Source organism: Lipomyces oligophaga, assembly GCF_038497815.1.
Source record: "Lipomyces oligophaga strain CBS 7107 unplaced genomic scaffold V1516scaffold_8, whole genome shotgun sequence".
In the NCBI taxonomy this organism is placed as follows: domain Eukaryota; kingdom Fungi; phylum Ascomycota; class Lipomycetes; order Lipomycetales; family Lipomycetaceae; genus Lipomyces; species [Lipomyces] oligophaga.
This window is the reverse complement of record NW_027117792.1, coordinates 351,699-364,026: the sequence shown is the minus strand read 5'-3', so window position 1 is coordinate 364,026 and position 12,328 is coordinate 351,699. Positions and strand designations below refer to the sequence as shown.

At 42.5% G+C, this 12,328-nt stretch overlaps 6 protein-coding genes across 6 annotated transcripts; 3 read left to right on the top strand and 3 right to left on the bottom strand.

Moving 5' to 3' along the window:
• Window positions 1–1,332: 1,332 nt before the first annotated feature.
• V1516DRAFT_687599 (uncharacterized protein) lies at window positions 1,333–3,069 on the bottom strand (the record flags this gene model as incomplete). The annotated part of the gene is made up of 1 exon (XM_066923739.1): window positions 1,333–3,069. One exon carries the CDS (start codon window positions 3,067–3,069, stop codon window positions 1,333–1,335), a length of 1,737 nt encoding a protein of 578 aa, XP_066775378.1.
• Window positions 3,070–3,955: 886 nt separating this feature from the next.
• Window positions 3,956–4,702, top strand: V1516DRAFT_687598 (uncharacterized protein; the record flags this gene model as incomplete). The annotated part of the gene is made up of 1 exon (XM_066923738.1): window positions 3,956–4,702. The coding sequence occupies one exon, from the start codon at window positions 3,956–3,958 to the stop codon at window positions 4,700–4,702; it is 747 nt and encodes a 248-aa protein (XP_066775377.1).
• A 660-nt stretch (window positions 4,703–5,362) lies between these two features.
• Window positions 5,363–6,523, bottom strand: V1516DRAFT_697254 (terpenoid cyclases/protein prenyltransferase alpha-alpha toroid; the record flags this gene model as incomplete). Its single annotated transcript, XM_066924080.1, has 4 exons — window positions 5,363–6,162; window positions 6,213–6,317; window positions 6,368–6,413; window positions 6,467–6,523. The coding sequence occupies 4 exons, from the start codon at window positions 6,521–6,523 to the stop codon at window positions 5,363–5,365; spliced, it is 1,008 nt and encodes a 335-aa protein (XP_066775376.1).
• A 553-nt stretch (window positions 6,524–7,076) lies between these two features.
• On the bottom strand, window positions 7,077–7,524 carry V1516DRAFT_666415 (uncharacterized protein; the record flags this gene model as incomplete). The annotated part of the gene is made up of 3 exons (XM_066920742.1): window positions 7,077–7,153; window positions 7,223–7,420; window positions 7,473–7,524. 3 exons carry the CDS (start codon window positions 7,522–7,524, stop codon window positions 7,077–7,079), a joined length of 327 nt encoding a protein of 108 aa, XP_066775375.1.
• A 358-nt stretch (window positions 7,525–7,882) lies between these two features.
• Window positions 7,883–9,899, top strand: V1516DRAFT_681073 (uncharacterized protein). The gene is made up of 3 exons (XM_066923194.1): window positions 7,883–8,267; window positions 8,322–8,478; window positions 8,528–9,899. Exons 1-3 carry the CDS (start codon window positions 7,965–7,967, stop codon window positions 9,691–9,693), a joined length of 1,626 nt encoding a protein of 541 aa, XP_066775374.1. The 5' UTR covers window positions 7,883–7,964; the 3' UTR covers window positions 9,694–9,899.
• V1516DRAFT_681069 (uncharacterized protein) lies at window positions 9,900–12,170 on the top strand. Its single transcript, XM_066923193.1, has 3 exons — window positions 9,900–10,383; window positions 10,441–10,506; window positions 10,556–12,170. The coding sequence occupies exons 1-3, from the start codon at window positions 9,991–9,993 to the stop codon at window positions 12,146–12,148; spliced, it is 2,052 nt and encodes a 683-aa protein (XP_066775373.1). The 5' UTR covers window positions 9,900–9,990; the 3' UTR covers window positions 12,149–12,170.
• The last annotated feature ends 158 nt before the right edge of the window (window positions 12,171–12,328 follow it).

Below are 12,328 nucleotides of genomic sequence, written 5' to 3'. Positions count from 1 at the left end.
ATCATGATCATTGTAGAAAAGCAGACCTACGCGATTATCTTTTGTAAATACAAACATACTTAGAAAAAAATTCCACCTGCAACAATAACAAGTGACAGAATTAGCCGACACAAAAGCTTTCCTCATCATCCCGTAATTTGACACTGCAATTGTGAAAATCACATCAGTCACAAACCCCAACACGATCTGCGCCTGCCCTCACCCTCACCCTTACCCTGTCTCCGGGGTCTGCGGAAGCAAGAAACTGGATGACTCGTTTCGTTTATTTACGTTTTGCTTTGTTCGCCATTGGCTGCCTGCTTCTGCTACCGAGACTCGTAAGACCTGCAGACCCTGTACTTCGTGCAATTGCATACGCTCCTCTCTGGATCTATTAACGCAAAGTTTGTGATTTCGGTCGGTCTTAGTAGCATTAACCCGTAGCTGCATTAGCTGTAGTCTTGACTGCACAGAGTTGAGCTAGCTCAACTCTCAGCAGATCACGACCCTGCTCATTCTTAGCGAACCTTAACGCGCGCTCCCCAAAAGACCCCGTGAAAAAAACAAAAAAAAAATTTTCAACCACGTTAATCGTTTCAAACAGCCAGTATGATGTTGATCATGGGCCGGACAGTTTTTGCAGAAGCTAAAATAACGCTTTTGTTTTTCCGCGAATGACAAAATTTTTCCACTTCATTTCAGTCCAGCTACGACCATTCACACTCATATTCTCACATTTACGTTTCCTAATTGGATCAGGCCCGTTTATTCGCTCTGACATACAAGTCAACTGACTGCGCAAAACGCAACATAACTTGCTTGTCCAGACAGATGGCTACTGATCCCGAAAATGCTGTACACAACCAATAGGCCAATTGTAAATATCCGTATGAATCCACGAGTGCCGTAGATCTGCTAACCATGACTATTACGCAGCGGCTATTCAACACAAGACATTCAAATCACGAATATCCACCAGAAAGACATGGCAAAAATTAGCATCATCCGCCCAACCATGCACGGACTCCTTCCCCGGCATTTGCAATGCCGTAGTCAAATGCTGAATCTCGATTCCATTCGCATACTAGTCTACGTCACGACTCGGTCCCTGGCAAATTAATTGGTGCAAGCAGCAATTTCGCTCATAATCGGTCGACGTTCAGCTTCCTATTCTAGCTCTACGATTCTAGTGCTGCTATTCTTGCTCAGCTCTAGTCGTGCTCCTATCGTGATATTGCACTTCTTATTTCACCCCTGCTCACTTGAAATGACCAACTCCATTAAAATTCCAATGAATCATACCCAACATTTAAATTCTTAAACGCCAATCATACTAAATATTACAATATTCACTCAAATCGCGGAATCGTCAAAAGTCCAACATTTCCGTGCTAGCGGACTACTGACTCGAGGCATATGTGGCGACTGCATTGTCCCTTCATCCTCTTGTTCTCTTCTCCGTCTCGGAAGCTCAAGCCCTGGCACCGAAAATAATTCTCCACATTTCTCTTTCTCGAGCTCCCCTCCCACATCCGTGCCCATTGTAAACAAAGTTTCGTCAACTCGTTTCTGCTGCCTGTGGCATTCGATCACCCATGATATGCTCACACAGTAAATTTGCCGATCCATCGACGCTCGAGAAAGTGCCTCCAGCGTTCTGGGGCTTCCCTGCTTGAAGACAACGTGCGTAGCTTGCCGGTCCATTTGCTTCACTATCCGTGCTCCCAGTCGCTTTAGCATCACCGCATACGAGGCCGAGGCGTCGTCGCCTTCGCTCGTCCGTACATCTACAAACACAGTAACCGCGCTCAAAGGCTCCTTGTCTAGCTCGCCTTTCCGGGTTGCCATCCAGGTTTTTAATTGCTGCGACCTCACAGCTGTAATTGAACTTTGATTCGATTGCTTCTTCTCACTTGTCGCTCGATTGAATCTTGCTTTTACTGGAGTACTAACTTTTGCTCTGGCTCTGAGCCTTTCACGCCGATCCTTTGTCGAGGATTCTTCTACTTCAGCACTCATGTTCAGCCTTCCAAATGATTTCTCAAGCAATATTTTATCCAGATCTTCAGATTCAGCAACTAGATCTCCTACTACCTCAGCAGTTTCATCCTTTGGAGCTTCTCCACGTAATTTCGGACCATTATCATTGTTCGGCTCGGCCGTTAAAGCAGCCATCCTTGGGGGCGGATCAAATGACAATGCGGGCGGTCTAATTATAATCTTTGTCGCATCCTCGAATTTTCTTGCACTTGATATCCGCATAGCATGTCCTGTTACTATCGGAACTCGACGCGGAGGTGACCTCAGACCTTGAACTGCTTGACTAGCTAAATGAGGTCGTCCAAGTTGGGGCGGTGATCCTAGTTTGTGTATAGAAACTGCACCCGTAATCTCTTCTCTATCTTGCCGATTACTCATCTTCCTTGCCGAATTCACATTAGCCAAAACACGGCGAGGTTGACCTATACTTCCTCTCGAAGGAGTCATCAACACACGTTCGTCTTCCTTGTGTTTCCTTGCTGAATTTGCAAGGGCCACAGTCATATTCCTTCGAGGTTGGACTTGGAGCATCTCATTAGGATCTGTGATCCTCTTTCTCGGAGATCCATTTTCATTCGCAAACACTCTATCCTGCCCGTGGAATTCGTCCGCATTCGATCTACCAGGCGTCCGTACTCTCGATCCACTTCCTCGTGGAGAGATAATCCGCACACTCTTAATGGGAGTAGCAATCTTGCTTGGACTCCGCCGCTTCACTGGTGACCCTGATGCTGTCATAGAATCTGCAAATAGCACTTCCCGCTTTTTCATTCCGCTGGCGGTTTTATTGGCAAACTGCTTCTTTGCAGACATCGAAGGCGTGGCTAAATACAAGGTAGTCTTTGGTCCGTAGACATTGTGCATAAACTCATTCTCATCGGTATATATATCATGCTCGATTTCACTTAGATTTTTCTTTGCTTGCGATTTTGAGCTCTGCTTCCGGGATGGGGTACTTGGTTCGATTTTACCCCTCTTCGAGCTACTAGAAGACTTCAGGCTCGACTTGGAAACGACCACTTTTTTCTTTCTCGAACGAGCAACACTCATTTCGCAATAAAATTCAATAAACCAGCAGTACAGGATAAAACACGGCCAACCAGCTATTTGCCAAAGCACGGAGCGAACAAGGATCGATAGTAGACTTGGTCCCAAATTCGGGTGTTTGTTTACGTTGCTGCGTCAACGCCATGACAGCATTCCGGTTTAGGAAGTCGAATAGCCCCGTCACGTGGAACTCTCTTTGACCGAATTTTTTTCGTATTTCGAGAAGGAAATGAAATTGAAATTTGCAAATATATTTCAAAATGAGTGATGTAAAACTGGGTTTCGGTTTTGGTAGAATGATGCGCTTTATTTTGGTACATTTCGACTTATGTGAATATGATATCATCGATCAAACCCCTCAGGAGTGCTTGTAAGGCCAGGTACGCTATATCAACTGATCTACGATTAAGGGGAAGAGATGGATACAGTGCAAAATGAAACTTTTGATTACAAGATTATAGAATGTACAAAACATGAGATCCAAATCGAGTTCTTGATATAAATCAAGAAATTTACTAAGCACTAGTAGCATCTGACGGTCGTGTATCGCCGATCCTACTGCTCTTCTAATCCTTTTATGTAAAGTCGACGAGTCATAAACTAGCAGGACCAAGAAATGCCAAACGAAGATTAGTTATCGAAGGACAGTTGATTCACAATCAGAGTTTATTTATATTAAACTGGAATTTCAAGAATTGGCTATATCTATTTGAATTCATGTGCACCCGCTCGTTTGCAAACGGGCCGATGAACTATACTTGCGTATCGCACTCGATTTATTATTCTGAACTGACAAGGTTATCGAGTAAGATAAAACTTTGCAACAAAATAAAAATTTGCGAATGAAGTTTCTTAAATTTTCATAATTTTTATCTCAACTTTATATCAAATGAGGTTTCAGACCTGGTTTTGCAAAACTCTCGTTCCCGAATGTGGTGTTGATTCATTGACCAGTGACCAACCAACCAAAAACGATAGAGAAGAATCGAAATCGATCCCCGATTATGCTGTTTTGGTAGAGTCGGGTAGTAAATATATGAAAAGGTCGACATTGAGAAGTAATTTAAGAAAGTTAAAGCAATGCCTCTTACTCAGACGGAGAAAACATGGGATGAGCAAAGTTATTGTTAATAGACTTCATCTTCCAAATATTATTCATATGATATATAATGAATCTGAAATACTTCCAACTGAAGTTACAGATAAATTTGGGAAATGGGTTGAATCCACTAGAACAAGTGTTATAATCAAACCATTGGGATTCAAAGCGAGAGCTAAGCTGTTGCTGCATAAGGTTTTTCAACATCGGCTCGATTCTCCATGTCAGTCAGAATCTGATTTTGAATCTCAAAAAGATATGAAAGTAGATTTTAGATCTGCAATTCAGTTTACTGTTGACAGGATGCTTCGTGATATTGAAGAGCAGTTTCGCTCGAACGAAAAGTTGTTGATTGAGGCTGATTCGACTGACTCACTAGATTCAAGCGTCGATATATCTACTCAATTGAGTCAGCAAACTCAAGATATTGACAATGGCAAGCTAGTTTTGACTGATTCCGATACTGCTGTTTCACAAGATGATGAATGGGGTGACTGGGCTGCTCCAGAACAAACTGAAATCAAGTCACCAGCTTAATCTGACCTGTCTGCCAATCATACTGCTCTTTCCAATCCTATCTCCCAAAATACCCTTTTTGACCACAACAGCGAATAGATTACGTTCTAACTCATGTAAAATCCAAATACCTCAAAGACGGAAGCCCAATATTGACTTCCAAGCTGTTCCTTAAATCAGATTCTTCATAATTCACTGCCGCATACATATCCAGAATGGATATTTGCTACGCCTGACCTAATTAATGGACCAAAGTTACTGATTCTATTCAAACGGAATATATGACCCAAACAATTATACAGAACGATCTGTGTTTAGTCTAGATTTAATTAGCCCCGTCTAATTTTGAAGATTCAGCAGCAGAGATGAATTTGCTAGTAATAGCAACTTCAGCAAGTACTAGTCAGCTTCTGGTGGAGAAATGATTTAGTTTCGCTTTATAACAATAGTACTAAGGAATTACCAGACGAAGAACAAACAACTTTAGCTGAAGATTCATAATTGACAAATCTGGGATAATTTACAATTTCGACAGAAGACCAAGAGATTCGTATACAGCTTCAAAAGTCGCGGCTCAAATGAAAAACTTTACTGTTCCGGTTTGATTGTCGCCAGAATTACATCAACTTTGAGGTCTTAAATGAACTGAATTGTACTTTACAGTCTAAATAAAATAACACTTCAAATATGTAAATCCTCTAGTTTAGCAAAAGCTTGTTGATATTTGCCATGCTTCAGTTTCTTCGTCAACCGCGATGGTAGAGCATACACAGGATCTATCGGCTCAAGGTTCTCAAATCCCAGTAAACTCAATCCAGCTATTCCAAACATTGTATGAAATACGTCTGCAACGTCGCCTTTCCGATCGGCGATTCCACCGGCTTCATCGTCTTGCGCTTCTAATATAAACTCTCGTAGTCGATCTTTATCGATCCAGTCTAAGCGACCAAGAATAGCCAGAGCAGACAAGACCCACCAGCTATAGCATACGTCAGGTAATTTTTCTGGACGCCCATTTAAACCGCCAGATGGTACTTGACGCTCACATAACCACCATGTTAATAGATCACGTTCAACAAGATCCAGTCGGCCAGCGATGGCCAATGCAGCTATACAAGTAAATATCTGACCCGAATGGCTCTCTGCACCAGGAGCAAGACCGTATCCACCGTCATAGTTCTTGCAGGCCTCGATGTATTCGACAGATTTATCGACACTAAATGATCTAGATGCGACGGATTTCTCGAGACGATCAAGAATCGAAAGCGCTTGTAATGCAATATAGACAAACCGAGTATCAATTTCGTCGCCAGTTTGGTCGCCATGGACCCCGCCAGTAGTTTTGTCTTGAAGCGAACAGATATATGAAGCAACCAGATCGGCGTCAATTCGATCTAATGCGTCTTGAATGAGCAGTATTTGGATCGCTGATAAAGTGTATAAAATATGCGGATCATGACCCGGGCTAGCACCAAAACCGCCTAATACATCGGTTATTATAAATTAAGATTGGAATAACAAAGGTTTTTACCATTCTCGTGCCGACAACTTAAAACAAACTCGATCATTTCTTCTCTCGGTAGAGCGTCACCAGCGTCCATGATTTCAAGCGCCATCAATCCCCAATATATTCCGCCTTGCTTAAATTAATTATGAGCATTAACATCAAGTGCTACTATTACTTACTCATGCGCAAATGTTCAGAAAGCCAATACTCAAGCTCATCCTGCTTCTAAGTTCAGTTAGCGTTTTCACCATTTTCGATATATTCAGCCGACGACCCACTTTGTTTAATGATTGCACATAAGATATGTGCTTATCGCGTAGGAATTGCAGTGTCATGTTCTTTGAATCTGATTTGCGATCAAATGCTGGTCAATTGGCCGAATCAGCAATATATCTGGCGACGTGTCCGGCTTATTATGGTCAGTTTTTAGAGATCGTGAGATGGGACTTTTTGATTCTAGGTTCAGGGCCGCTACACATTACTTGCCATTACTTGTCCAAAAAATTAATCAAGGTTGTTCGCGTGCAAATATCTGGGTTTGATTGAAACATGGAACAATTTGAAAATTAACTACTAATAAGAACCATTAGCCCAAGACAAATGTTAAGTTCAGAAAGTCTATTCGGTCAGACAACAAGGAAACACCAATCTCAACACCTCCCAGAGTTGGTATTGATCTATCCAAACAATGCTCCGTCTCTTAGTAAATATGGATTCTAATACCTTCAATAGTGATCATGAGAATGTATTAACAGGGAAATTGAAAACTATGAAACAAAATGATGCGCCCCCAAGACCTTTAGAAATATGTTCAATAGTCTCTCACGTCAAAGTTCCGACGCAAAAGCCACAGCCGGTTCTAAAATAAACCCATGAAAAATTTCAATTCTATTTCGAAGGATCATTTCGCTGGATGAAATTGTGTCCTCGCAAAGCGCTTTTTGGTAGTAATTCCATGTATCGGACTAAAATCAAATTAGCAATTCAACTATCGACCAAAACGATTCTAAAACAGGAAGGTTGAATTTCCTTACGTGCAAGATGCCTGCAATCTTCGATCGCATTCACTCCCTGAGTTTTTCGACACATTTCAAGAGCCCGTTGAACAGTTCGGAACGCATAGAGCTTGACTAGTTGATGCTGATATTCACTGAACTGAGCCTTCTTAAGCTCACTAGGATTCGCGTAATCAACATCATCGAAAGAGACATCTTTCCAGCGGACATGATCGGCTAAAACCCATTAGTATTGACTCACTACCAAAATTATTGAAATCACTCATACAGCTAGTAGTTAAAAGCTCTCCGTTCAAGGGAAAGGCAGTTTCAGAACGCATTGTTGTTTGCCTAGCTTCGAATAACACTAAAAATTTTTATGAAAAAACAACCAGCATAAATTTCAGCTCGTAACTAGTCTGATCTTTATAAATCTGGAAGTTATTAGTTATTTCCACTTTATTTCCACTTGGTTCTCCAAAGTCTTCCGTGATAAGTTCACAGTTCGGTCGTTCATCCACTTCCGCACGTAGATGTCAGGTTCATCAAGCCCCTTCTGATTGGCTAAAAATCTAATCATAATCACATTACTAAGGTATTTGTACACATTCAATTCACGTGATTCAAGTGCGTTGCCATGGCAGACTTCTTTGGGGTGGTCATCAACATTGGTATTGTTTACTCAGGACTAATTTCCCAATCGATTCTACGTGATCTCAACTTCGTCTGTCCTTTGATTCGTAAAAACATAGTTCTCTTCTATTTCCATTCTCTATACAAAATGTCAGCAGAATTTTATCGTTCATTTTTGGTGTCTCCAACAGCTGATCACCTCGCCGATCAGGCACGTCTGACATACGTAACATCATGCAAAACATTCAACGGCAAAGATGCGATCGTTTCGCACATTCTGCAATCGAAGAGCCAAATCAAGTCTGCTGAGAATATTCTTGCAACTCATGTCACGAGCGATTCTATTGTACTGGAAACTGTGACCACGCTCGAGTTTGTTAACGGAACTGGTGCTTATGTACAAGGCCTGGACAAGAACTTTGTTGTTGACAACACTGTCACTTTGCCGATCGTAAGTATTAAGAAGCGAATCGTTGTCGTTTTTTCTCATGCTAACTGTCTGTAGATACATGCAGTTATGTTCGAGAATGGCCTAATTAGAAGTGTTCGATTGTTTTGGGATCAGGGAACAATGCTGAAACAATTGAACATAATTGGCGCCAGAGGAAATGTCTGGCCGATATATTCAGGTGCAGATCAAGAAAAACTCATTGTTTCTGATGGCGAGTATTCCAGTATTACCAAAAGCGAAATAATTTTAACGTCAATTAGTTGTTCCTGTCGCCGGTGCCAAGTCTCTTCCATTTTCATCGACTCGCAAAACTTTTTCCGTTTCAGACCTCGAACCTGAAGAAGTTCCGGCACCTCGCCCGGCAATTATTGCTCCTGTGTCTTCCTCTAAGCCTAAGCCTCGTAATTTAGATGACCTTATGGAAGATAGACCTGCGCCTGCCTCGCCCTTCCGGCTTGGGAAGCCACGTGAATCTTATGATATCTTTGATGAGAAGAGCCAAGCTACATCGGCTACTCCTCATCTGAAAGGACCTGGAATCGGACCTCGTTCTCATGCTATTGCTCAGGATCGTAGAGATCCTAATATCCGCAATTTTGAGTTTGGGACTCCTAAAGTCAAGCCTGTGATGAATACTCAGACTAGATCAAACATGCATCCCCAACCGGATGAGCTGCAATGGGACTATGATTCTAGCACTGGTGAGGCTAAGCAGTTCCACGCCAAGGGTCATGAACGTCCGGATATGGAGTATACATACGAGTACACCGATTACTCGCCTGTACCAGATTCACGATTCCATGGCATCAAGATTGCCGGGAATGGCATGGGTAGCAACAGCTCCCGACCACAATTTCACATTAGTATGATGAATGAAGCTGACGAAACTGCAGACGTTCAATCTTCCCGACCCCTCCCTCCTCATCTTCGCACTTCCAGATCAAATCAGAATTTGGGCCCCTTCGCTGACAAATCTGGTAATAAGGGGGGCATAAAGATCGCAGGAAATGGGATGGGAAGTAATCGGTCCCGACAACAATTTAGTATCTCCAGCATGGGTAACGATGAAGATAATAATCCGAATTCTGAAATTAAGAATATGCCACCGCGTATTGTCCAGAAGATGCCACTTGTTGTCCAGCCTCCGAGTGTTGTGAATGCAGTAAATCCCAGCTCGCTACAGGAGTCGACAGTCGACGAAGAGGAACTAACATCTGAACGATTTAGCGGAATCAAAATTGCTGGGAATGGAATGGGCAGTCGCAGTGGTTGTTCTCAGTGGACTATTGGTGGATATGAAGAAACCGATAGTATTCCTATCTCCAAGACAAAGAATATGATGCCACATCAAACTTCGATGAACGTAAGACGTCAGTTCACGCCTACTTGGAGTTTTGGTGGTGACGATGAGGCGAAGGAGAACTAGTGAAGTCAAATATAAAGAGAATTAGTGTTTTGTGTTTGTACAGCAATAGGAAATACCATATAATTATGCTTTTGTTTAAATTTGAGACGAACATAAAATGTACAAGTTCTCCGTATATGTTCTCAGAGTAAAGTGCTCTGGAGACGTGCTTTGGGAGCTTTGTAGAAATTGACTTGGTACTTAACGAATCGAAACAGAGCCCTAGTTTATTACCCATTTTCAGCAAAACCTCAGAGAAAGAGGTTCAATTCTAGTTTCAATTTCTTTATATATACTGGATTAGACTATTATATTGCAATGACTCGCAAACGTCGTCACAGTGGAGCCGAACAGAATAGTAAGGAATTCGAAGAAAGAGACCACTCGGGAAGCAGCGAGACCAACGGCATAAATGCGCTGGCAAATCGAGGAGGGGATAATGACTTTGCTGAAGCGGTTAAAGCAGCTGTTGATTCAGCACGAATTCAGGGTGCTCAGCCATATACTTTTGATTCAGCAGATCATAATACTGAACTTGTTCAAGACGGTGCCTTGGACCACGACCACGGCAACGATAACATCAATAATGATGGATTTCAAGAACCGAAAGAATCAGCAAAGCGCCGAAAGCGCAAAGAAAAGCGAAAGTCTCGTCTTTTCCCGACTTTTGAAGTTCAACCTCAATTTTCTGGGAACCATATCAGTGTTACAGTGAGTTATGGTGAAAAAGTTTTGAATTTCATGAACCCAACATTAATCGGCTTGCAGGACTTGAGGGATCTTGTATTGTGGATATTAGCAGACGGAATTGCACCCAAATGGCTCGCTGTAAATGTAAGCTCATTCACAATGCAGTCATGTATGTCGAGACTAACAGTTCTAGAACAAACTGGCGATAAAGCATGTCGTCACTATCATCATCCGAGGATTGACACCAGATATGTTTGGGATAGATGATGCCGAGAAGCAAGCCACGGCACCTTATACACTTGGGAATCTGACAATTAAGTCTCCGCTTTGTCCGTTTTTTAAAAGCGGTGCATTTAACTATATTTGGCCTTTACGGTTGCCTGGAGATCGAGTTCGCGTGCGAAGTCCTATGATGTCGATTTTGACCGTACCACTTTCCAAGAAAGTGACAGCAGCCCAGCAAATATCGTCGGAGGACAAGGACAAGCAAATTAAAGTAACCTGGGACATGCTGGTCATGAAGCCTATTGAGCTTCAACGAAACCTGTACCCCGTACACTCATCCATCTCTGTTTATGGTGTGGACGAGGAATACGTGAGTTCGAAGCAAGATGAAGATCAATGGGTCGAGACGTTACCAAACGAGAATGAGACTGATAAGGAATTTAAAATATTTGGTCTCGATTGCGAGATGGTCATGACTGAGCATGGTTCGGAACTAGCGAGAGTTACTTTGGTTGGATGGGATAGAAAAATCGTTCTCGACGAACTTGTATTACCGGATCATGCTATCGTCGACTATATAACACGATATTCTGGCATCACCGAAGAAATGCTGAAGAACGTGACTACAACTAGAGCGGAAATTCAGAAACGCTTGATAGAACTGGTCAAGTCGACTGATATCCTCATTGGACACTCCTTGGAGAATGATTTGAATTCTCTTAAAATCAAACATCCTACTGTGATTGACACGGCGTTATGTTTTGATCATCCGACAGGTCCAGGCAAGAAACCTTCATTGAGACACTTAGCCGAAAAGTACCTTCATAGAGTTATACAGCAGAACCCGACCACTACGGGACCCAACTCAATTTTGGGACACGACTCAGCTGAAGATGCTCGGACATGTTTAGATTTAGTGAATCTCAAGATAATCAAAGGACTAGATTATGGCCGAGCCAAAGTCAGTACAGAGCCTTTGTTTCGACGGATTGAACGAGCACATATTGCGGCGCATCAAACAAATCTAGGAGCAGAACATGCAACTAGAACCGGAACGAGCGCAGTTGTCGATTATGGAAACCCCGGACAGTTTCATACGACGGATGCCAAGACGATTGTATCTTGCGACAACGATGACCAGATAGTAAAAGGAATTCTGACAGAGGTGCAGAGACATGACTTTGTGTGGGCCAGATTACGTGAGTTGGAGGTGTGCCGCCGATGGGACAGTGAAGAGTCAGGCGTCTCTCCTCAAAGTGCAGCAGATGAAGCTCGACTAGAGGCGACATTACAAAATCTCAACGAGCGCTTGACTAGGATCTGGAACAACCTTCCACCAACCACGGCGGTAATTCTTCTCAGTGGTACAGGTGATCCAAGAGAAATGCGGCGACTTGTAGATCTCAAAGCACAATTCCAGAAAGAATACGCAACTAAAAAATGGGATCAATTGAGCGTGCGTTGGACTGATGTCGAGAACTTGCAATTAGCAGAGGCTGTCGACATTGCTCGGAAAGGAATCAGTTTCGTGGCCATAAAGCCTGCTAGCGATAGCTCATGAATAGAAGATATAATATCCTGAATTAAATTACGTAGATAGCTTCCGTCGAATATAGCATAACTCTTGGCCGATTTGGCAAGTCAACTTCGATTCAAATTTGCTTTTTCCTGCCTCTCTTTGTGGATGTGGGCTTTGTTTGAGTATTTGCATTTAATTTCGTTTTCCTTTTCGCACCTGATT